The sequence below is a fragment of the Tripterygium wilfordii genome, chromosome 21 (assembly GCF_013401445.1).
Source record: "Tripterygium wilfordii isolate XIE 37 chromosome 21, ASM1340144v1, whole genome shotgun sequence".
In the NCBI taxonomy this organism is placed as follows: Eukaryota; Viridiplantae; Streptophyta; class Magnoliopsida; order Celastrales; family Celastraceae; genus Tripterygium; species Tripterygium wilfordii.
Window position 1 is genome coordinate 7894982 of NC_052252.1, and position 23482 is coordinate 7918463.

General features: G+C 35.9%; 2 protein-coding genes, 1 non-coding gene and 1 pseudogene across 3 annotated transcripts; all 4 read left to right on the forward strand.

The window, feature by feature from the left end:
• Positions 1-247: 247 nt before the first annotated feature.
• Positions 248-353, forward strand: LOC119990262. Its single transcript, XR_005465990.1, has one exon. It is a non-coding gene; the product is annotated as a small nucleolar RNA R71 (small nucleolar RNA).
• A 4101-nt stretch (positions 354-4454) lies between these two features.
• On the forward strand, positions 4455-8182 carry LOC119988524 (2-alkenal reductase (NADP(+)-dependent)-like). The gene is made up of 5 exons (XM_038833583.1): positions 4455-4915; positions 5165-5345; positions 6157-6323; positions 7428-7510; positions 7611-8182. The coding sequence occupies exons 1-5, from the start codon at positions 4670-4672 to the stop codon at positions 7987-7989; spliced, it is 1056 nt and encodes a 351-aa protein (XP_038689511.1). The 5' UTR covers positions 4455-4669; the 3' UTR covers positions 7990-8182.
• A 4654-nt stretch (positions 8183-12836) lies between these two features.
• On the forward strand, positions 12837-15829 carry LOC119988523 (2-alkenal reductase (NADP(+)-dependent)-like). The gene is made up of 5 exons (XM_038833582.1): positions 12837-13181; positions 13635-13815; positions 13919-14085; positions 14873-14955; positions 15050-15829. The coding sequence occupies exons 1-5, from the start codon at positions 12936-12938 to the stop codon at positions 15426-15428; spliced, it is 1056 nt and encodes a 351-aa protein (XP_038689510.1). The 5' UTR covers positions 12837-12935; the 3' UTR covers positions 15429-15829.
• A 1112-nt stretch (positions 15830-16941) lies between these two features.
• LOC119987848 lies at positions 16942-22422 on the forward strand (annotated as a pseudogene).
• Positions 22423-23482: the final 1060 nt, after the last annotated feature.

Sequence of the window (23482 nt, forward strand, 5' to 3'; positions counted from 1 at the left end):
TGCATCAATCTTCTTTGCCATAATAGCCAAGGTAGACATAACTTCATCATCTCTAAAACTTCCTCCTTGCTTTGGATTCCCCCTCACCGAGGACCAAGAGTTAGTGGTCTTGGCCACTTTATCAAGTAATTCCCTAGCCTCCTCTTGATTTTTGGTCATAAAAGAACCTCCCGCGGCCGCATCAATAATCTCCTTAGTATGCATGCACAACCCATTATAGAAAGCTTGGTACACCACCCATTCCGGAAGACCATGATTTGGGCAACTTCGAATAATTCCTTTAAAGCGCTCCCAAGCCTCATAAAATGATTCAAAATCCTTTTGGGCAAAGGACATGATATCCGCCCTAATTTGCACCGCCTTGCCCGGAGGAAAGAATTTTGTCAAGAATTGCTCCGCCATCTCATCCCAAGTGGTGATAGAATTGGGAGGCAAGGACATTAACCATTCCTTAGCCTTGTCCCTCAAAGAAAATGGGAATAACCTCAACAAGATAGCATCTTTAGAAGCTCCGTTAATCCCAAAAGTAGTGCACATATGCAAGAAAGAGCGAAGATGGACATTGGGCTCTTCATTAGGAAGACCATAGAAAACAACCGAATTTGAGATAATGTTGATAATAGCCGGCTTGATCTCAAAATTAGTAGCATTGATAGGAGGATAGCGGATGCTTGAAGGATTTGTGTCCCAAGTAGGCCTAGCACATTCCTCAAGAGAGCGAGGGTCAAATTGCCTAGGAGGGCCTTCAACTTCATCACCACCATTTCTTCCATTAGCACCTCCACCATTACCATTGCCAACATTCACATTTACAGCTCCACCAAGATCACCAACATCCCCCCTCCCTTGATTGTCTCCAATGCCTTCCATTTGATTATTAATAAGCTCTCGTCTAAGATTGTGAAGAGTTCTTTCAATCTCCAAATCAATAGCAATTAATTCTGGATTAGAAGAACGTGTTCCCAAGCTCATACAAGAGAAATAATTTCTGCAGAAAAATAAAAAAAACCAATTAACACAATTTAAAACCTAATTTGAGACAAAAAAACAATTGCCTCAATCCCCGGCAACGGCGCCAAAAACTTGATATGGATTTAATTGCAAGCGCACAAATCGCACAAGTAATATAAAGATGAGTAAATTATCGTTTCCACTAGGGATGTGTTGGCAAAAGAAATCAATGTCAAACTAGCTACAATTATGTAAATTGGGGAACGATTTTGCGGTTTGTTTTTGATTTTTACTAAACTAATTAAAAAGAACAAAAACAAATCAAACACAAATATGAAATCAAGGATGGAAAGCACTAGGGTACTTAACTTCACCTCACCTATCCAATTCAATTCCCTTGATTCCTTAATCCCTAATTCATCTCTCAATAATGACAATCGATTTCCCAACCTATTCAATGTTCTATTCCTAGATACATCAAACGTATTTTCAATATAAATCCCTGTTATTCCTAACAATCGGATTAATATATCAAAAACCCATTACGAACAATGGAAATCATTTAGCGATTGCATAAGTCACAAACCTATATTCCTATGGTTCATGCACCCTATGTCATCTATGGTTTGAGGCAAACCCTAGATATCTCCTTCCGGTCTCAATCTAGGCAGCAAATCAATTGAATGATGGCGAAACACTCAAAAGCATTAATCACACCCATAGACAATCAAGAGAGAGAGAAATTAAGAAATAAGGAAATCAAGTTTATTGAATCTTCAAGGTTTAGTTACATTAAGTCCCTAGTAGGAAATCTAGCCACTCATGGAAGCAAAATACATCATTAAACAAAGGAAATCAACCATAGAAACTAGGATAGAAAAGGAGAGAGGAAACCCCCTTGTAGATCCTCTTCTTCTCCAAGCTCCAAGGTGGCCTCCAAGCTCTCCAATGGAGGTAGCACGAAATCCAGCTCCCCAGCCTCCAAGCTCTCCACCAAAACCCTATCTTATGCCCTTTTATACTTCTCCAAACTCTTATGTCGTTTCCAAAACAAGTTGGGGTCGTTTTGGCTTAGAAACACGTGAATTCGGGTCTTTTCCGCGAAACTACGCAGTGCTGTGAATAGTACTCCGATCGATCGGTAATAGTCCGATCGATCGGAAATACAATCTGTCTCGATGATATTTTTAGGTGTTTTGGCAGGTCCGATCGATCGGGAATATGTCCGATCGATCGGAAATCAGTACTAGGCTCCAAATCTTCATTTTGCACTCTTTTCCTTCCTTTCTTGCCTTGACTCCTATAATATGCAAATATAGCTTTCTTAGGCAATATTAACTCTTAATCAACTCAAAATGCAATGAACTTATGTGTAAAGGATGCACAAATGTATGTATATATTTGACACATCAGCTGCCAAGAAAACCCCAATCACAGGCCTTGAAGAGCATGAAATCGAGGAATAAAAAAGATCCACAGAACAAAATTGGTTGCAGATTCGGCATTCTCTCTTCTTCGTTCCAGCCGTTGTTTATTACTAAAAAACGAGAAAAGCTTGAAAGTTGAAACATGTTGATTGACAAATCTTGTATTTTGGCCGAAAGAGATAAACCGTTGGATTGCTTTTACGGAATCCAACTACTCACGACTTACACAGGACAATAGTCCGACACACGGCGTACCGGATGTCCCCTCAACCCAACACAAAGGTGAGTAGCGAATCAAATTTTCGATAGATGATCAGATTGAAAAGGAAAAGAAAAAAATCATTAATAAGTGGATTTTTTTCTCATGTACCATCAATATGGGTTTTATATCCCAGTGTAGCATCCGATTGTAAATATTACCCAATTTATCATTCTGAGCCTACATGACACCACAAAAGACATGACAATATCTCACATCTCTTTCGTGTGTCAACCTTATTTTTTTTCACATGCATTAAGAAATGATAAAGTTTGAGAAAATGAGACAAAGATGGTAATGCTCACGTGGGTCACCTTACACATGCATTCACATCTCACTTCATGGAGTAAACACCCCTCTCACCAATAATTGATGTGTTCTGCTGCCCTTAAATAACCCTCCACCTGCTGGATGTTTCCCTCACACCTCACACCTCTGTCCAGTCTCCACTTGCTGCTATCGACGACACACAGCTGCAAAGGCAATCTATATATATATATATATATATATGTATGTATTGTTTATATATATAAATATTATTTATGCATCTAATTAGATTATTACTTGTGCTTTGAAGGGAATATGGATCTTAGGGCTAATACGGTAAACCTAAATGTAATTCCAAATTTGATATCACAGGAGCATATATGCGCTCTCAGCGTTGATACATTCAGCTACAATGATCTTCGATCCGATGATTCTGAAGAAGAAGACGAGATCTTGGAGAATGATGATGATGCTGATGATGAGCATCAATACGAGATTGGCCAGCAATCTCAGTTTCATGGCAATATGGGCGCAGGGCCTTCAACATTCTCACAGTTTCAGAGCAGTAGTCGGAGCACAATTTGCAACGAAGGCATAACTGATTTATGCTGTGAAGATGTACCACATTGAAGCACATGCACATACCTCGACTTTCAAATGTTGTTGACTTGGCCAATGTCACATGTACATGCAACGAGTGGTTAATATATCGTTACCCTTGTTCGCATGTTATTATTGTATGTTCTGCCCAGAGAATTAATTGGTCTCTGTTCGTGGACGGGTTTTATTCATGCAGAGTTATCTCAATACTTAGGCTTCGATGTTTTTTCCTGTACCAGACCGATCAACCTGACCCACTTACTATGGTCCACTTATTATTCCAGATCCTAGTTTGCAGAGGTGTAAGAAAGGTCGGCCTCAGTCCACTCGCTTTCACAATGAGATGGATGCTCAGGATGGTGCCCTCAAACCCCATCGTTATGGTCTTTGTCACACTGTAGGTCACACTAGGAGGTCTTGTCCTAATAGAAATTAGTGAATGTTTGTCTCCTTTTCTCAAGCTTTATCATTTTTTAATGCATGTGAAAAAAATAAGGCTGACACAGACTGCCACACGAAAGAGGTGAGGTATTATCATGTCTTTTGTGTTCCATGTAGACTCAGAATGGTAGATTGGGTAATATTTGCAATCGGATGTTACATTAGGAAATAAAAACCGTACGGATGTTACCGGAGAAAAAATCTTAGTGAGTGTTAAAAGTTTGATTCATGTCCTATGATGACATCATCAATTTCGTCATTGCCAGATTAATTAAAATATCGAAACAACTATAGTTATTGTTGCCCCAATGAACTAATGACGATACCATGAATATTTTAATCTTTATTTATGAAAGCCATAAATCAGGATGTTTCTCGACTCTTGCATTGAGTTTTTTTTAATAAAAAGATAATACTATTATATACCAGTACGGGTTCTGAAGGGGAAATTGTATTTCAACCTTAGCAAATAAAACTTGAATACGTAAGCGTAACGTTGAACGGTTGAAGCTTTGATTCAAAAGCTCTAGCCAGGGATGAATCATGAATCCACCCCAGGAAGATCAGTCTTTAATTCGTCCACCTTTCAGTACAGTTTGAACTCAATTTTAGCAAATAGAACTTGAATACGTAACGTTGAATGGTAATTAAATGTTATCCTATATAAAATGGACGATCCACACAGATTTAAGACCAAGAAGAAGAAGAAGAAGAGGAATCAAGAATGGCGAGCAGGGGTGGTGATGTGGTGAAGAACAAGCAGGTGAAGCTGAAGGGGTATGTGAAAGGTTCCCCCAAGGAATCGGACCTATACGTGACATCTGAAAGCACTATCGAGCTCAGAGTGCCCGATGGGTCTCCAGAGGGTGCTATTTTGGTCAAGAATCTCTACTTGTCTTGCGATTCTTCCATGCGAATCCGTACGGGGGAGTCCCAACGTGCCGAGTTCCCTACCTTCCCTCTTGACGCTGTAAGCAGAAATTTCATTCTTCATCTTTCTGTTTGGGGGTTGCATTATCTTATATATTATCACCAATTCTGTGATTTAAGGATTTTTTTTTAGTTGTGAGGATTGACTAAATCTGCATTTTCACGCAATTTAGGTTTAATCTATTTGAGTTGAAGTTGGCAGTATCCACCAAAATTATCTTTAATTAATTGTTGTTGAGATCTTGTGCTAATTTGTAGATTTTTTCTTGATAAACAAAAAATCATGCAGCCCATAAGCGGATTTGGGGTTGCCAAAGTGTTGGACTCTAAGAACCCAGAGTTTAAGGTGGGTGACTTAATTTGGGGATTCAGAATTCAATGGGAGGAGTACAGTCTTATCACAAAACCTGAAGGTTTCTTCAAAATCCAGCACACTGATGTTCCCTTGTCTTACTACGCTAGGATTCTTGGTAAGTTATCTGCTCTCTCATGTCTATTAGAATTAAGAAGTTCTGATATGGGAATACTAATTAAGTTATCAACTTAATGCCATGTTTTCGCGTCGGTGAGGCTTTCTTTGCGTTATTTGAATTAGTTGTGCTAAATTTTGTTGATTGGGGACATTGTTGATGCATTATTTAAGTTAGCCATATACCACTTGAGTAACATGGAGCACTGTTCTAGCTATTTGTTTGTTGCATCTGCTAGCTTATAACCAAGTAACACCAGCTTCTACACTAGCCATCCATGACATACCTGTAATCTTACTTTGATTTTTACCAGAACGATCCGAACTAAAGAATCTGTATCTAACTTGATCATTATTTCTTGAAAAGCTTGAAATATATCTTCCTTCACCAGAAACAGAATGAGAGTGTACTTGATCTTGACCCTTATGTAAAAGAGACTACACGGTATCTGCACGAACTTCCTTTTTAATATCCGTACTCCTACCATCGAAAAGATAACCATGACCTAGCCCTCCAAAGTCCTAAAACACAAGTCTCATCTTTATATTTAGCCTATCAGCCCCTGCAGTTGTTTAGAAAAAAATAACATAAAAAATTAGAACCATATTCTTCAAATCGATTGCCATTTAAATGTGAGCCGAGTAACTAGTCACAAGGTTGAACGCATTTCTCTTCTCATTGGTGGTTGGTATTGAGTCAAAAATTTTCCAAATTTACATTACCATAAGCATCAAGGAACCTGCCTGCACTATATATTATTTACGTGCATAAGCACAATTCTCATTTTGTAAAATTTTGTTTTCCACAATAGGTATGCCTGGAGTTACTGGCCATTTTGGTTTTAATGAGATTTGTTCTCCAAAGGAAGGTGAATATGTCTTCATTTCTGCGGCATCTGGTGCTGTTGGTCATATTGTGGGGCAGTTTGCAAAGTTGAAGGGTTGTTATGTTGTTGGAAGTGCTGGAAGCAAAGAAAAGGTGAGCCATCGATAGGATTGTCCCACATCGAAAGATGTGGGAGCTAAGGTGTTGTTTATAGGGGGGAGGTATGGGCCTCCCTTAGTACCCAAGGTTTTCTAGTATGGGCTGGGAGGCCTTGGGTACAGCCGGCCCATATGGGTGGGTATCGGTTGGGCCTTGGGTGCTGAGCGTGTATGGGCGCGACTCTATCAATGGTATCGGAGCATGATCCTGTTGTGCCTTCAACTTGGGGCCGCGCATGTGGAGTGGCCGGCCATGGTGCTCGACCAACGGGGGTGCACCTGCCGGAGTGGTCGGCCATGGTGCACGACCAACGTGGGCGTTGGTCTTGAAGAGGAGGGTATTGATAGGATTGTCCCACATCGAAAGATGTGAGAGCTAAGGTGTTGTTTATAGGGGGAGGTACGGGCCTCCCTTAGTACCCAAGGTTTTCTAGTATGGGCTGAGAGACCTTGGGTACAGCCGGCCCATATGGGTGGGTATCGGTTGGGCCTTGGGTGCTAAGCGTGTATGGGCGCGACTCTATCAGCCATCCATCTACAAATGGAGTTTTTTTTACTTCTTCAACACTTTGTTTTTATTTGATGGCTCTTGTATAGGATATTCCTTGAATTATTCATCCTCTTTAAAGAGATACAGTGAGAATTTGACTCTTGTTGCCTATTTGCTCTTCATGAAAGTATTTTTCGGTAGTGGAAACCCAGCTTTTATTTAAAGTCCATTTGTATTGCAAAAGGAAATATTTCTTTAGCGGTGTTTGGAGATACTTTTTTCCTCTCTGTCTTTTTTTTTTTCATTTTGCAAATGTTGAGAAGCCATATTTTGGTGATTGCGCTTGAAACAAGGAGCGAGCGAAATTTCTTCCCACAGAACGATTGTTTCTCCCTCTGAAAGCAGCTGAGCATGATTTGAATTTTGAAAACGTCTAGTTTGTGAGAGCTTTTTTGTTTGAAGTGAACTAGTAATTAGCACTTAGAGAGGTCATTTTTCCTGATTCTACCAATTCCTTTTGCTTTCTTATAGTCCTCTTTCATTGCGTACTTCATATTGGAGTTGTCTTGTCACAGGGTCGAAATTGATGTTTATATTCTTCTAAATCAGGTTGAACTCTTAAAAACTAAGTTTGGATTTGATGAGGCTTTCAACTATAAAGAAGAGCACGACTTGGTTGCAGCTTTGAAAAGGTTGGTTATGTGATGATGTACATGGAAATTTTAATGCACGACTCAAGGAGACGTGTTTTACTGAATTGATTCTCTTTTTTCTTTTCCCTATTGTCACCAGGTTTTTCCCCAAAGGCATTGACATTTACTTTGAGAATGTTGGAGGTAAAATGCTTGATGAAGTGCTCCTGAACATGAGATCACGCGGTCGAATTGCAGTGTGTGGAATGATCTCTCAGCACAATCTTGATCATCCAGAACCTGTTTACAATTTGAGGAGTGTGATATCTAATCGTGTTCGTATTGAGGGCTTTGTCTGTTTCGATTACTTCTCCCGATACTCAGAGTTTTTAGATGCAGTGCTGCCTTACATCAAAGAAAAGAAGATCAATTCTTTGGAAGATGTAGCTGAAGGCCTGGACAGCGGCCCTGCAGCTTTGGTAGGACTTTTCAGTGGCCGCAACATAGGGAAGCAAGTAGTTGCTGTAGCTCATGAGTGATTAATTGGTTATCATATTGTAGTATTAGATATTAAATGGAGTGGTGTGTATTATATGTGGGGTCTTATGCTTGATAATATATCTAAAGAGTAAACACGAGATGATGTTTGTATAACAGGACACAGAGGGAGTAAGAGAGAGTATTATAAATAAATGCATTGGTTGGTGATTTATTTTGCATGATGTTACCATATATCTATGTTACTGATTACGTACAAAACTTTCTCTGGTTTTGATAACGTCGCTGGTCAAAAGATGTTATGCAATGCTGAGTTATGTTATGCTATTTCAAGCCTTGCTATGCTATGTCATGCCAAGTTCGTCCTACACAATGAAGCACATAAGCTATGGGGGTCCCCAAGGTTCTCCCCTCTTCGACGCTCAAGTCAGTACTTAGACAAGAAGGGAGAGTGTTCGGTTTTTGGAGCTCTCTTCTCTCAAATGTGCAAGAGTAGGAAAAGTAGCATGTACCATTTACCTGTGGTGGAGGGTCCCTTTTTATACTGGTTAGGAAGTGGCGGTTACGAGCAGTTGTGGAAGATCGTGGGTGAGGACGTGGATTTGTCGGTTACTCTTCTAGTAACCGTTTCTCTTATGGAGCATAGCACCTGGATAGGTCATCCTATGGAACCGAGCATGTATGCCTGACGGGGTACCGATGGTGGTCCTAGGTCATGCCATGGGACTCTTCTCCTCGCCCTCTTAGATGTTCATCCTCTTGTATGCTCTCTATTCTATGCCAGGTGTTAGGACACGTGGCATGTTCTTAGTGGAGGTTGGCTTTGGTATTATCAGTTACTATTCAGTAGTTTCGCTTCACTCGCAGTTTCTATGACTGAACTCTCTTTAGTCGTCTTTTTGCTTATGGTCTCAACTTTCTACTACTCAATGTTGATGATATGATTATTACATGTGATGATCTTGTTGGTATTGACTCTCGCAAGAAGTCTCTTCATCAACATTTTGATATATTTTTTGGATCTTGAGATCACTATTGCTCTTGATGGCTATTATCTGTCTCAAGCAAAGTATGCTTCTAATCTTCTTTCTCACCAAAATTGCTACCACTTCCCTTGAGACACAAACTCTTCTTGCTCCAACATATGGAACTTTACTCCGTGATCTCACTCTCTATTGACGGTTGGTTGGCAGCCTTATATACCTTATTGTCAAACGTCCTGACATTGCGTACGCTGTTAATTATGTAAGTAAGTTCATGTTTACTCCACGCTCTATTCATTTTGTCGCTATGCTACATATTATGCGCTATGCCAAGGGTACTTTGTTCCAAGGTTTTTATTTCTTTGCTCGGTCTTCTCTGACATTATATGCCTATTCTGATGCCAATCGAGCAAGGGTCCTATTGATCGTCATTCCATTACAGGTTATTGCTTCGTCCTTGGGGACCCTCTCATCTCTTGGCGTAGGAATAAGCAATTGGTTGTGTCTCGTTTGAGTATTGAATTTAAGTATCGAGCTCTAGCTAATATGACATATGAGCTACTTTAGCTTCGTTGGCTCCTTTTTGATATGGATTTGGTGAAGGATGGAGCCGCGTTGGTTCTCTGGACGAATTTTTCTTTTTATAAAACGTAGTATTAAATTACATGTCACGGAAAAGTGTTGTTCGTCTGATGGTTATAACTACAGTTGCCTGTTTGCGCCACGCCTTGGTTGAGTCTACCTTGCAGCAATGGTACCTTTTTTGTGTTTTTTTTTTTTGTTATTTTACCTACTTTTCTAGTTAACGACACCGTTTAGACAAACTCATATCTAGCATTTTAGATTAATTACTTTATTCTCTGAAAGACTCAAGCGCCTCAACCTATTGATTCTAGGTTAGTTTTATATTTGTTCTTGTAAATTTCTATGTATTTTATAATTCTTTTTATCCTAATTAAGTAATTATTGAATCCGATCCAATTTTGTACCTTCTCCCTTCAAGATAGAGAGTGATCGTGAAAATGTGGAAGCCCTTTGTTTACACCGATAATTCATAATTACAATTATTCATCTACTACGTATCATAAAATAAAAATTAATTGCCACAGATTCAGTTGGAAAAAACTAAACACTCGCCTATTCTTTAGGTTAGTTATATTCTATCTAAATATTGAGCAATAATGTGAATCGTCTATTATATATGGACAATTGTTTACCCAAAACTTTGGAATCAATGAAATGTAGAGCGAGGCCTTCGACAATCCAGCAAAGAACACACCAGGTAGACCATGAAGCTTTGTAAAGTCAATAGATGGTAAAGGAAGTATGTAGTGAGAGAAGTGAGAGGCTTTTAGAGAGAGAGGGGGAGGGAGAGCAAGAGATACCTCAAGTGCTTTCATTTATTGTTCCATCAGAGACTCAAGATTTGCCACTTCCTATCTTGAGTAAGTGCGATCATTTCATCCCGGGAGATTTATGTCCGTTTGGCTAGAAGCACCGTAGGGGATAAATAAATCTTAAGGAGATAATGTTCAACGCTAGACTTGATTATATATGCATTCTTGATTCAATTTTCTTCAAATGGGTTTTTATTCTTATATATTTCTTGTTTGACTTCCTTTTCATTTCTATTGCTATATTGTATATTTGTATGTGATACAATACAATAGCTAGTTTGGTAAATTCATTATACAATTTATAAGGCCCCAACATCATAGCCTATATATTATTATTTACAACAATACTCCCAATCCCAACAGTCGAATTTTTTATATCTCATGTCCTTCGTGGGAGACACCGAACATATAGTCATCCCAAATGAAGGAGAGCTTCATTCCCATTTATACATACATCATGCATATATGATACATGAAACATATATAAATAATAAATATAAATAGGTCTTAGCTATGATTTATGTTTTCTAACTTTTATTGTGATATTGATATGATAACTAATAAATATTTGAAGTTCAAACTAAATATACACATAAAATTTGTACGGAAAAATAATTAAAACTTAAAACTAAATATACATATAAAATAGATCCAAAAAGTGGGGAAATATAAGGCACTTGACGTGTTATTAGCAATTCTACCAATGGTATTTTGTTCGGAAAATGACATATTAATGCCCACTTTATGAAAGTTAGACACTTAGGTCAAAGAAAAATATTGTCATATAAGTACATCTTTCCCACATAAATACCTATTTTAAAAATTAATAATTGCATAATCTCACATTTGTCCTTGTTCTTCAATAGGCACGGATATAAAAAAATACCTAGATCTAAGACATCTACTCTCCATCTCCACTTCCACCATTGCCACATTTGCCTCAATCTCCACCATTGTCACTGTTTGCCTCCATCTCCGCCACCGTCGCTCCTCTACCATCATCACACCTCCATAATCATCTTCATCATTTTCTTTTTCTTATTATTATTATTAATTTTTTTTATTAGTGTTTGTCTTCATCTTGTTAGATCTGAGATCGTAATCTGAGATATGATATCGTAATCTGAGTTCATATATGATATCATATATATATGAGATCGTATGTTACTAGCCTTACTATGTTTGCCCAAGTATGGTATCATGGAGACTAGCTGGCCCTCATGTAATTGGCTCACTTTGTCAATATGGGACCAACTTCAACATAGACACACATTTTTATACAAAAATCAATATTGGATCTCACCTCTATTACACAAAAATTAAGCAAGCAAATTTACATCATTGTACCGATACATTTTGTTGGTCCATACACATCAGCAAAACACTTCTTTCAATATAGTCAAATCAACAAAATACAAAACCTCATACATTACACATGCCCTATCAAAAGATCACCATTGTGATTGCTTAAAATTGATTCATGTTCTAATGACAACAAAATATTATTGGGATGTGTGTTCTGCTAATGTGATTGAGAATGTGAAAGAAATGTTATATTTATTGGTACAATAGTGTAAATTTATTGATTTGATTTTTGATGTAGTTATCCATATGGTGAAAGTTGGGCCTGTCAAGTAAGCAAACATCGGGCAAGCCATTGTCCATGTACCCATATTTTGTTGGGACAACATAATTGCATTATTGTAAAGTTTTTTAATCATACCCCATTATATGAGACAATGGGCTTGTTTGGGAATGCTGTGAGGTACTGTGAGGTGTGATGTGGTGCTGTGAGTTATAAAACTGTGGTGCTGTGAGGTGAGTTGGAACGCAAAAAGCTGTTTGACGCATCACTTTTAAAACTGTGGTGCGGTGCGGTGTGGTGTTGTGAGGAGCATTTGACTTATCTAAATTACGATTATATTAGATGGCTAATAATATTAATATAAAATCACTGAATGTTTATATTGTACATTAATCTAAAATAAAATAATTGACCTAATTTGATTACGTAGGACAATTCAACATACATTGTAAGCGTTTGGGAGTGCTGTGAGGTGTGGTGAGGTGTTGTGAGGTAAAAAGCTATGGTGCTGTGAGGTGAGTTGGAACGTAAAAGTTGTTTGGCGTGTCACAAAAAACTATGGTGCTGGCACTGCCAAACACCCACAATATATACCATCTATGTCAAGCAAAAATGCAACCACTGTGGTTGCTCTTTAGGGCTTAAAATTGACTCATGTCATGATGACATTATCCATTTCGTCATTGCTAGATTAATTAAAATATCCTTATAACTAATGTTATTCATTTGGAATCATTGGACTAGTGAAATATGACCACACCATGAATATTTTAATTTTTTTTTTGTGAAAGACAAATCACGATGTTTATGTATTGAGTTTGTTTTAATAAAAAGATATTATATTAATTTTAGTTTTTTTCTCGTGAATCTGGACGCAAATAAGGGTTCTGGGGGGAAATTGTATTTCAATTTTAGCAAATAAAACTTGAATACGTTCCGTACGGAATGGTAACGTCTATCCTATATAAAATGGAGGATCCAGTACACAGAGTTGAGACCACGAAGGAGAAGAGGAATCAAGAATGGCGAGCGGAGTAGGTCAAATAGTGAAGAACAAGCAGGTGAAGCTGAAGGGGTATGTGAAAGGTTTTCCTAAGGAATCGGACCTGTACGTAACATCTGATAGCAGTATCGAGCTCAGAGTGCCAGATGGATCTCCAGAAGGTACTATTTTGGTGAAGAATCTCTACTTGTCTGGCGATCCTTACATGCGATTCCATATGGGGGAGTCCCAAAAACCCGACTTCCCTTCCTTCCCTCTTGACGCTGTAAGTAGAAATTTTATTCTTCATCTTTTCTGTTTGGGGGTTTCACCATCTTTATCTTAGCACCAATTCTTTGATTTAAGGAATTAATTTTTTAGTTGTTGAATTCAATCTGATCTTGTAATACTCAAGTTTTAAAAAAAATTAATTAAAAATTGAGTGAAGACTTTCTTTTGCAGTTTACCTTGGCCTATGATTTGACTAAATCTACCTTTTCTCCTGATTTAGGATTAATCTATTTGGGTTCGAGTTGGCACTATCCGCTGGTGCAGATATATATATATTGTTGATTATTTCTGTCTCTCTCTAGTCTCTACATATATAATATATATTTGGGAAAATTAGCGATTCCTCAAGTTTTCGACTTGCGGATTGTCCATCAAACGAAAATGAACTTTTATTAAGATCTTGTGCTGATTTGTAGCTTTCTTCTCGATAAATAAAACGATCTTGCAGCCCATCAGCGGATTTGGGGTTGCCAAAGTGTTGGAATCTAAGAACCCAGAGTTTAAGGTGGGTGACTTAATTTGGGGATTCAGAATTCAATGGGAGGAGTACAGTCTTATCACAAAACCTGAAGGTTTCTTCAAAATCCACCACACTGATGTTTCCTTGTCTTACTACACTGGGATTCTTGGTAAGTTATCTGCTTTCTTTCATTGATAAATTTGACTGATTTTCCTGGATTTTTTTTCGTACTCATGTTTATTAAAGAAGTTCTAAGATGAGAATACTAATAGGTATGCCTGGAATTACTGCGTACTTTGGTTTTAATGAGGTTTGTTCTCCAAAGGAAGGAGAACATGTCTTCATTTCAGCGGCATCTGGTGCTGTTGGTCAGCTTGTGGGGCAGTTTGCAAAGTTGAAGGGTTGTTATGTTGTTGGAAGTGCTGGAAGTCGAGAAAAGGTGTGTCATCTACAAATGGAGTTTTTTTGCCTTCTTCAACACTCTGTTTTTTATTTTATGGCTCTTGTATAGAATATTCCTTGAATTACTCATTGTCCTTAAAGAGATATAGTGATTATTTGACTCTTGTTGCCTGTTTGCTCTTCATGAAAGTATTTTTCTAAGAATTGTAGCAGAAACCCAGCTTCTATTTTTACTATGATTTGAAGTTCATTTGTTTTGCAAAAGTAAATATTTCTTTACGATTTTTTCCATTTCTTTTTTTTTATTTTTTTTCATTTTGCAAATGTTGAAAATATTTTTCTTCCCACAAAACGATTGTTTCCCCCCTTGGAAACAGTTGAGCATGAGTTGAATTTTGAAAACCTCTAGTTTTTAGTAAACTAGTAATTAGCACTTAGAGAGTTCATTTTTCCTAACAACGGGTCTGACTGAGATGGTGAACTTAACCACGTTGGCGCAAGAGGGAGGTCGTGAGTGGAAGTCTCATAGATGTTTCCATTATCGCAATTTGTCAGATAGGTCATTTCTCAGCCCAACACGTGCGAATGTCAACTTGCGTTATAATCCAACGCTGAACCTCGACTCATGTCTCAACTGATCCATGGGGGTTTGTAGGGTCTTTCATGTGGCTCAGGGTTACTAGTCAGTTGTCCGATAGGGAAATTTGTGAGTTCCACATTACCGAAAAAAAGTGTTCATTTTTCTTGATTCTACTAATTCCCTTTTCTTTCTTAATCCTCTTTCATTGTGTAGTGAAACTGATGTCTATATTCTTCTAAATCAGGTTGAACTCTTGAAGACTAAGCTTGGATTTGATGAGGCTTTCAACTATAAAGAAGAGCACGACTTCCTTGCAGCTTTGAAAAGGTTGGTTGCGTGATGATGTATTGAAACTTTAATGCGACTCAAGGAGAATTGTGTTACTTTAATGATTCTCTTCTCTTTTTCCTATTGTCACCAGGTTTTTCCCCAAAGGCATAGACATTTACTTTGAGAATGTTGGAGGTAAAATGCTTGATGCAGTGCTCCTTAACATGAGAGCACACGGTAGAATTGTTGTATGTGGAATGATCTCTCAGTACAATCTTGATCATCCAGAACCTGTTTACAATTTGGCGAGTGTGATATATAATCGTGTTCGTATTGAGGGCTTTGTCTGTTTCGATTACTTCTCCCGATACTCAGAGTTGTTAGATGCAGTGTTACCTTACATAAGAGAAAAGAAGATCAATTATCTAGAAGATGTAGCTGAAGGCCTCGACAATGGCCCTGCAGCTTTGGTAGGACTCTTCAGCGGCCGCAACATAGGGAAGCAAGTAGTTGCTGTAGCTCATGAATGATCTTAAATGTAGTGGTGTGTATGATATATATATATGTTGAGTCTTATGCTTGATAGTTGATAATATATATCTTCTTTGCTGTTATAAAGAGGGAACTAGAGATAATGATGTATGTATAGATCAGACAGAGAGAGAGAATTATGGATAAATGCATTTGTTGGTGATTGCATTTGCATGAGATGATCACTTTAATTTTCTGAGAGATTTGGTTAGAGCATTAGAGGGTAACAGTTACATAAGAGTGAAAGAAAAGAACTTTATAGTGTGTGCTTGGGAGGTGATGTGTTCTAAGGTGTTCATCACCAAACTCATGCTTGAGGGTGGAAAAAAAGTATCCTCACTCAAAAATATTCTCTCAATTGCCTTTCCTATGTAAGAGCATTCACATTGGTATCTTTTAATAGATTCTTTATTTTATCTACAAAATATCACTTTTTGATAGTTTACAGATTCTCTATTCAACAAACACTGCATCAGTATATATATTCTAAATCTCTATCGTATTAAAATATTAGTTTCATCTTATTTTATTATTTCTTATGTGTATTATATGATTTCAAGTAAGGATTAAAATGTTTACGAAATATAATCTAGTTTATATACTAATTTTTAGACAAAATAATTAATATTAATTAAAAATAAAATATATTAGTCAAATTTTTTAATAATATTTATTAATTTATAATAAAGTAAAAAACAAATATTCTCAACGGCTATATTTCAAAAGTACAGATTTTTAACGGTTATATTTGAAAAGTAAATCTTTTCAACGGCTATATTTGAAAAGTAAATATTCCTAACGGTTATATTTGAAAAGTAAAGATTCCTAACGGCTATATTTCTAAATTTATAAAAAGAGACGACCTTAATTTGTTGCTTACAACTAGGGCTGTGCAAATGAAACCGAAAACCGGACCAAAACCGGTAACGGGACTGGTTGGTCCGGTTTGGATCGGTTAGTTGACAGAGTTTGGTCAAACGGTTTCAAAAACCGAAACCAACCGAGTTAAGTCGGTCCGGATATGGTTTGGAATTTTTGTAACCACCGGTTAACCGGACCGAACCGGTATATATAATATATAACATTTAATACTATAATGTCTTTAAATATGGATCATTGATATATAATATATAATTACTAATGTTATGTACCATTAGATTAAGTGATTAACTATGAAATATTAATATAATATATATCATTCCTTGAGATTTTTTTTGAAACATTTTTATCAATCCTTTAAGATTTACTTACAAAATAGATATTTTACGAAAAATCATAACCGGACCGAAACCGAACCGGTTAGTCGGTTAACCGTAGTAACGGGTTTTGATGGTTTTGGATTGGTTTTGGTTTCAGAAAATACAAATCCGTAATTTCCGGATTGATGACGGTTTGGCCTCCACGGTCCGGTTAACCGGACCGTGCACAGCCCTACTTACAACAATTGCTTCCTTCATTCTTGCTCTCCAATTTCAACTCTATTGTATTTGCTATCATCATTTCCACAATCAAATGGGTTCATTTTTTAAAAAATGGTTTCAAGAATCTGTTTTCGACTCTTCCTCTGATGAAGAGTTAGAAGAGATGCTCGTATTCGAAGCGGAACAACAAAGGTTAGAGAGGATGCGAGTCTCATCATCACGTACTCCACGATTGTATATCGATCGTGGCTTTATTGAAGGTCTCGAACGACTTTTCAATGATTATTTTGCAGAGAATCCGGTTTACCCTCCTAATCGATTCAGAAGAAGATTTCGAATGCGACGTGGTCTATTCCTTCGCATTCAGTCTGCCATAGAAGCTCATGAACCCTTTTTTCTGCAAAAAATGGATGCAGCTGGAAAGTTGGGGTTATCTTCACTTCAGAAAATTACGGCTGCATTTCGAATGCTTGCATATGGTGTCTCCGCCGACCTTTTGGATGAGTATGTGCGAATCGGGGAGAGCACAGCAATATTGTCTATGAAGATATTTGTTAAAACGTTGAAATCTATTTTTGGAAACGAATATCTAAGATCCCCAAATAGCGATGATATTGCCAGATTATTAGCTATTGGTGAAAGTCGTGGCTTCCCTGGAATGTTAGGGAGTATCGACTGCATGCATTGGAAATGGAAGAATTGTCCGACTGCTTGGAAAGGACAATTCACTGGCCATGTTCACGAACCGACACTTATATTAGAAGCTGTCGCATCACATGACCTTTGGATTTGGCATGCACTCTTTGGATTACAAGGTTCACACAATGACATCAATGTGTTGGATCGTTCATTTGTGTTTGCAGAATTACTTCAAGGACATTCTCCACTAGTTCACTATAATGTCAATGATCGGCATTACTCAATGGGTTACTATCTTGCAGACGGTATCTACCCATCATGGGCTACTTTTGTGAAGACAATCCCTATGCCACAAACCAGTAAGGCTAGGCATTTCAAAAAGTTACAAGAATCATGCTGAAAGGATGTTGAGCGTGCTTTTGGTGTACTTCAAGCGAGGTTTGCAATAGTACATGGGTCAGCTCGATACTTCAAACGTTCAACACTTCATGATATTATGTTGGCGTGCATAATAATGCACAATAAGATTATTGAAGATGAACGACATTTACACGTTCAACCCGACATTTCAGACATGTATGATCAGGCTGAAGATGGTCCTCCTACGCCAGTACTAGAACACTTACGAACTCGTGAATTTCGAGACTTTATTGACCAATACATCCGCATCCAAGACAGAGAAATGCATACTCAACTTCAAGCTGACCTTGTGGAGCATTTGTGGAATATTCATAGCAATGCTTAGTAATATTGTTGTTCGATATGTTTATTTTCTCGTAATCTTGTTCTTCGATTAAACTTTTGTATGCTTAGCTTTAATTTATATGTTATTAATTTAATATTTAATATTTTTATTAATTTAACATTTGTGTTGTTAGTTTTGTTTTAATATTAAGTTATTAACTTAATGTTTTTATTTTATCAATTGAATAGAATAGAATATTGTAATAGTTTAATAGAAAATTATGATATACAAAAAGTTCACAACCAGTACTAAAATATTTTATTATATTTTATTGTTTCAGATTCATTAATGCATCGCTACACTTATTGCACCATAACCGATTGTCGGTATTATATGTAGTTGGGACAGATACCATTGTAGGCGTGTTTTGACTTCAATCTGTACGACTTTTGCGGTATTATAGCAACAGATCATTGTTTATAGAGACCAATGCAAATGCTCTTACTATTACAGCAGGTCCCGGACACCCATCAACTCCACCCTCACTCTGTGGAGCTCGGGTATCCACAAGCCCTATCCATAATTTTGAGAGTTTTAGGTATATATAAAACATATCGAGAGAGGGTGAGAGTTATGAAAATGCACACACTCATGAATGAGGGTAGAGTGAGCATAGAAAACCTCTATTTGTACTTATCAATATGGACGAGGGCAAACTCGCACCCTATTTGTATTTTGCTGATGATGGTGAGGAAGAGAGCCTTTTATTTTAAAAGACACGAATTTATGTCTTAAATATTAAAAGTGAACTTTATAGGTTATTTTATTCATGTTAGGATCCCAATAATAATCATCCCAGAAACATCTCAATAGTATGTGGCATGCATTCGTTAGGTGTGGTGACATCATAGCAAGGATGTTTCTAAGATGGTTATTATTGGGATCTTTATCATTTTGGGTTTGTTTGTCTGTAAACTTCACACTTTTCCAACTTATATTTTACTACTAAAGGGCAATTTTGTCTACTCATCAAAATTTATGTGTAAATTTATAAAATTTTAATATAAACTTATAATATTTATTTAAGTGGTGTAAATTTAATATTTTACTGATGTTCAAATAAATTTTCGTTTTTTTTGTGTGTTGGGGGCTTGGGCTGGCTTGATATTTATTTTATATAAGGGTTTTTAAGGTGGGGGACACATGGGTCCTGCATCAAATTATTCGACATGTGTAACATGGGGAGTGAAAAATAATACAGTAGGGACTAGGTTGTGGTGTCAGATCACTTTAGGAATTTTTCCTTTTGCCCCTGTTTTTCAACTAGGCTCTCCCTTCACTAATAAAGTGTGTCCAAGTAGAGTGTCCTGCCGTGTCCTCTAAAAAAAAAAAAAAAGAGTAAAGTACATGGCCCGAATACGTGTCTAGGCTGTGTCGGTGTTCGACGCCAGAGCGTTTTACCATCTGGGAAGTGTCCATACATCCCATTCGAATATCACATCAAATATTTTATTATTAGTAAAGTCTTTTGATTTTAATTATTTTATTAGAGAGGAAAGAGAAGATGAGGAGATTGAGGAAAGAGAAAACAATAAAATAATTGTTTGGGGAGGTTGGAATCTCTCCAAGTTTGGGAAAAAATTTGGGATTTTTCTAATTTGAGGGATTGTTTGAGGGACCGGTTGGATGGAGTGTTTTTATAAAGTGATCCCTCAAAATGACTTTTCCTCCATTTTAAGGGACCCGTTGGACATGCTCTTATTTATGACAAGGTATTTTTCCAAGCCAAATGAGTTGCGCTTTGACCCATTAATAGTTGGGTTTTGATCCAATGAATTTGTGCTTCGGCCTATATTAGTTAGGTTTGGGAGAAACAAAATCTTTACGGGCTCGATGTATCTACGGGAACCAGACAACTCAAAATGGACAATATTATTGACATGTATGAGGGTGTGGATTTACAATAACAACTATCCTTTTTTTTTTAAGGTTCAAGAATGATCCATTGAAAACAATTAACATATGTATTTTGAGCTTATTCTAAAAGAGAAAACATTTTGTCCACCATTTTTCCCTTATCCCCACAAAACTATTGAGAAAGTCTCTATTTTTATGATTTTTTTTGACTAAGGAAAAAAGAACAAAAAAGGTTGCGGAATATAGTTGCAAAACCCCACATGCACATGGTGTCACAATTTCATAATTATGGCATGAATTGTCTGTTTGTTTTTTTTTTCTTTGTCATTAATTAGATGGTCCAAAATCCAAATCATCAGCGACCATATATATATGTCATCCCATAACCAAAAACCAAGAAAAATAAATCCATATTCATGTATGTGGCACTATAGTGGATTGGGTTTAAACCATTACTATAGATAGAAAAATCGCTCCTGATTTATCCTATATGACGGTTTTATAATTGTCGTTATAGATTTTGTTATTGTACCAAATGCGATGCTTTTAAGAATTGTCACAAAACCGTTGTTAAAACATTATACGACGGTTTAAACCGTCACATGATTATTGTTATTTATTTATCCACTTTTCTCAGTTGTTAAGATGGTTTAGGCCGATGCTATGTAAGCAAAATTTATAAATCACAGCTATTGTAGATACAATTATAAAATTAATTTAATGATTACTTATATTTTTTTAATTATTAATCAAACAAATTATATTAAGGCTTTCAGCATAGTGTGCGAGCTCTTAACTTATTTTTTTAATTTTTTTAGGCCTTTTTATAAATTGAGGGAAGAAATTTAAACTTGGATATATAATATAAATATGAACCATGATCACCAATCCTATTATGCTCCGTTTAGATGAGCAAATAAGACTTCGTATAGTATAAAATTATCCTTTAATAAATTTATCGGGTGTTTGGACGATTTTTAAAATACTCGAGATAGTATAACTTTATACAAAAGCGGTTCTTATATGATGTAGGACGTATAATATTAAAACACCTCAAACTCGTTTTCACTTTAATTGAGGGTACTCCAGACATATTACCATAAATCTTATACTATACAAGTCTAATATCATATTATTTTCAAACACCGGATAGGATTAACTTATACAAGGATTAAATTATACATTAGATAGGAAAATTATACTATCACATACGGAGTTCCAAACGGAGCCTTAAGGTTCAAGTCCGGCCTGACCACTATTTTAAGTTAGGATCTACGCATGGAGTTTAGGCTCGAGAAAAATCATATTTTTTATTAAAAAAATCATAATTTTTTTGGTATTTATTATCAGAATAATAGTTAATTTTTTAATGTATAGCTTATAAATTTTTTTAAACAAAATCATGATCTCTGTTTTTTAAACTTTTAATGTGCATGCTATTGAGATGATAAGTGATAACTGTTAAGATTTTAGTTTAAATTTTAAAACTAAATATACATACAGAATATATAGAAAAATAATAAAAAAAATTTACAAATTCTTCTGTAACAGAAGTGATAGGGATCCCAGTAAATAGGATCTCTGTCATCCCAATAATCAATCTTAACCATTGATTGATGTAAATGTAGGGATCCATAAAATTCTGGTATACATTAATCAAGGGACATGATTGATTACTGGGATCACTAACATGTTTGCTTATGTAAACAAACTACCTTAATTTTTATTTTGAGTTTTTGACAAAATCCAATCATGTCCTATCTTAGAGCATTCACATTGATATCTCTTAATAGATTCTCTATTTTATCTATAAAATACCACTTTTTGATCGTTTATAATTTCTCTATGCAACAATCACTCCATCAATATCTCTATTATAAATCTGTACAACATTAAAATATTAGTCTCTTTTTATTTAATTATTCCTTATGTATATTATATGATTTCAAGTAAGAATTAAAATTTTTATGAAATATATTCTAGTTTTATATATTAATTTTAGAAAAAATGATTAATATTAATTATAAATAAAATATATTAGTAAAAAACAATTAATAATAAATTAAAAATATTTATTAAAAAACAATAGTAAATGATTTCTGAATGAAAAATTGTTACATAAAAAACCATTTCGACAATTCTATAACAAAACCGAGACAATAGAATAATATCTTTTAATCTTTCAGACTCGATAGGAGTGCGCCAAAGCTATTGACGAGAGCCCGACGTCTGAATTTTATGTATTCCGAACAGATACCAATACAAGTGAGATTTGATGAAAATCTATACGGGTCTCTCGCTATTGTAGCAACCGATCGTGGTCTAGAGTAACCAATGCAAAATGCTCTTAAAAAATTTAAAATCACTCGTATCAGAATTAACATATTTTTATTTTACCTATTCAAATATTATTTTTTGACAATTTATAGATTATTTATTCAACAATAAATGTATCATAACTTCTATACTATGCCCCCACTTGAGAGACCATTCAAAGTAACATTTCCAAATTGTTCATCAAACAAGTATTTGAATAGCATTTCAACTTTTTAACCATCAAATATCCGAAATACCTCACATTTAAATATCTAAATATTATATATGTGTATGGAACAAGTTTAATAATATGTAAAAATTATTATCTTAATTTTCATTGAATATGACCCTAATTCGGATGAAATGTGGAACAATTTGATAATGGATTGTTTCAAATTTATAATGAATTGCATAATACCCTTATATGTAATTTGTCACAGCTTTTGAAACAACATATATACTACCAATAAAAATTAAACCAAACAGTTACAACATTTGAAACAGCATATATGCTAGCATTTGAAACTGCATTTTAGAACCAACGTATATGTGTACACCATTAAATATTAATTTTATATTCTATTATTATTAAGTTTTATATTTTTATTTCAAGTAATATAAACCGTTATAATCATATAGTAAACTTCTAGAATAATTTATTTAGAACCACCCAAACTACTTTATCTAATTTTTTATATAAAAAAGGTCTTTTCTTCGAGAGAGTTCTCATGAGAGGAAAAGTGACAAGTCTCTCTTTGGATTAATACCATAGGGAAGTCTGATTTTGTTTGTTTGAGTATGGAAGAAATCACAACACAGTGGAAGAATTTTGCTCTAACCGTGTATGTAGAATTCATTTTGATACATGGAAGAAGTCACAACACAGTGGAAGAATTTTCCATTGTGGTGGTCATATAGTACATGGATTGGAGCATTGATTGTGGACTTCATCTTTCTGAAAAGTCAAATCAGTATGGAACATGGATGTGGACAAACTATTCTATTTCGTGCATCTCATCCACCACATGAAACTCTTATAGATTCGATCAGCACTGTCGTGGATAGACAGCCATCA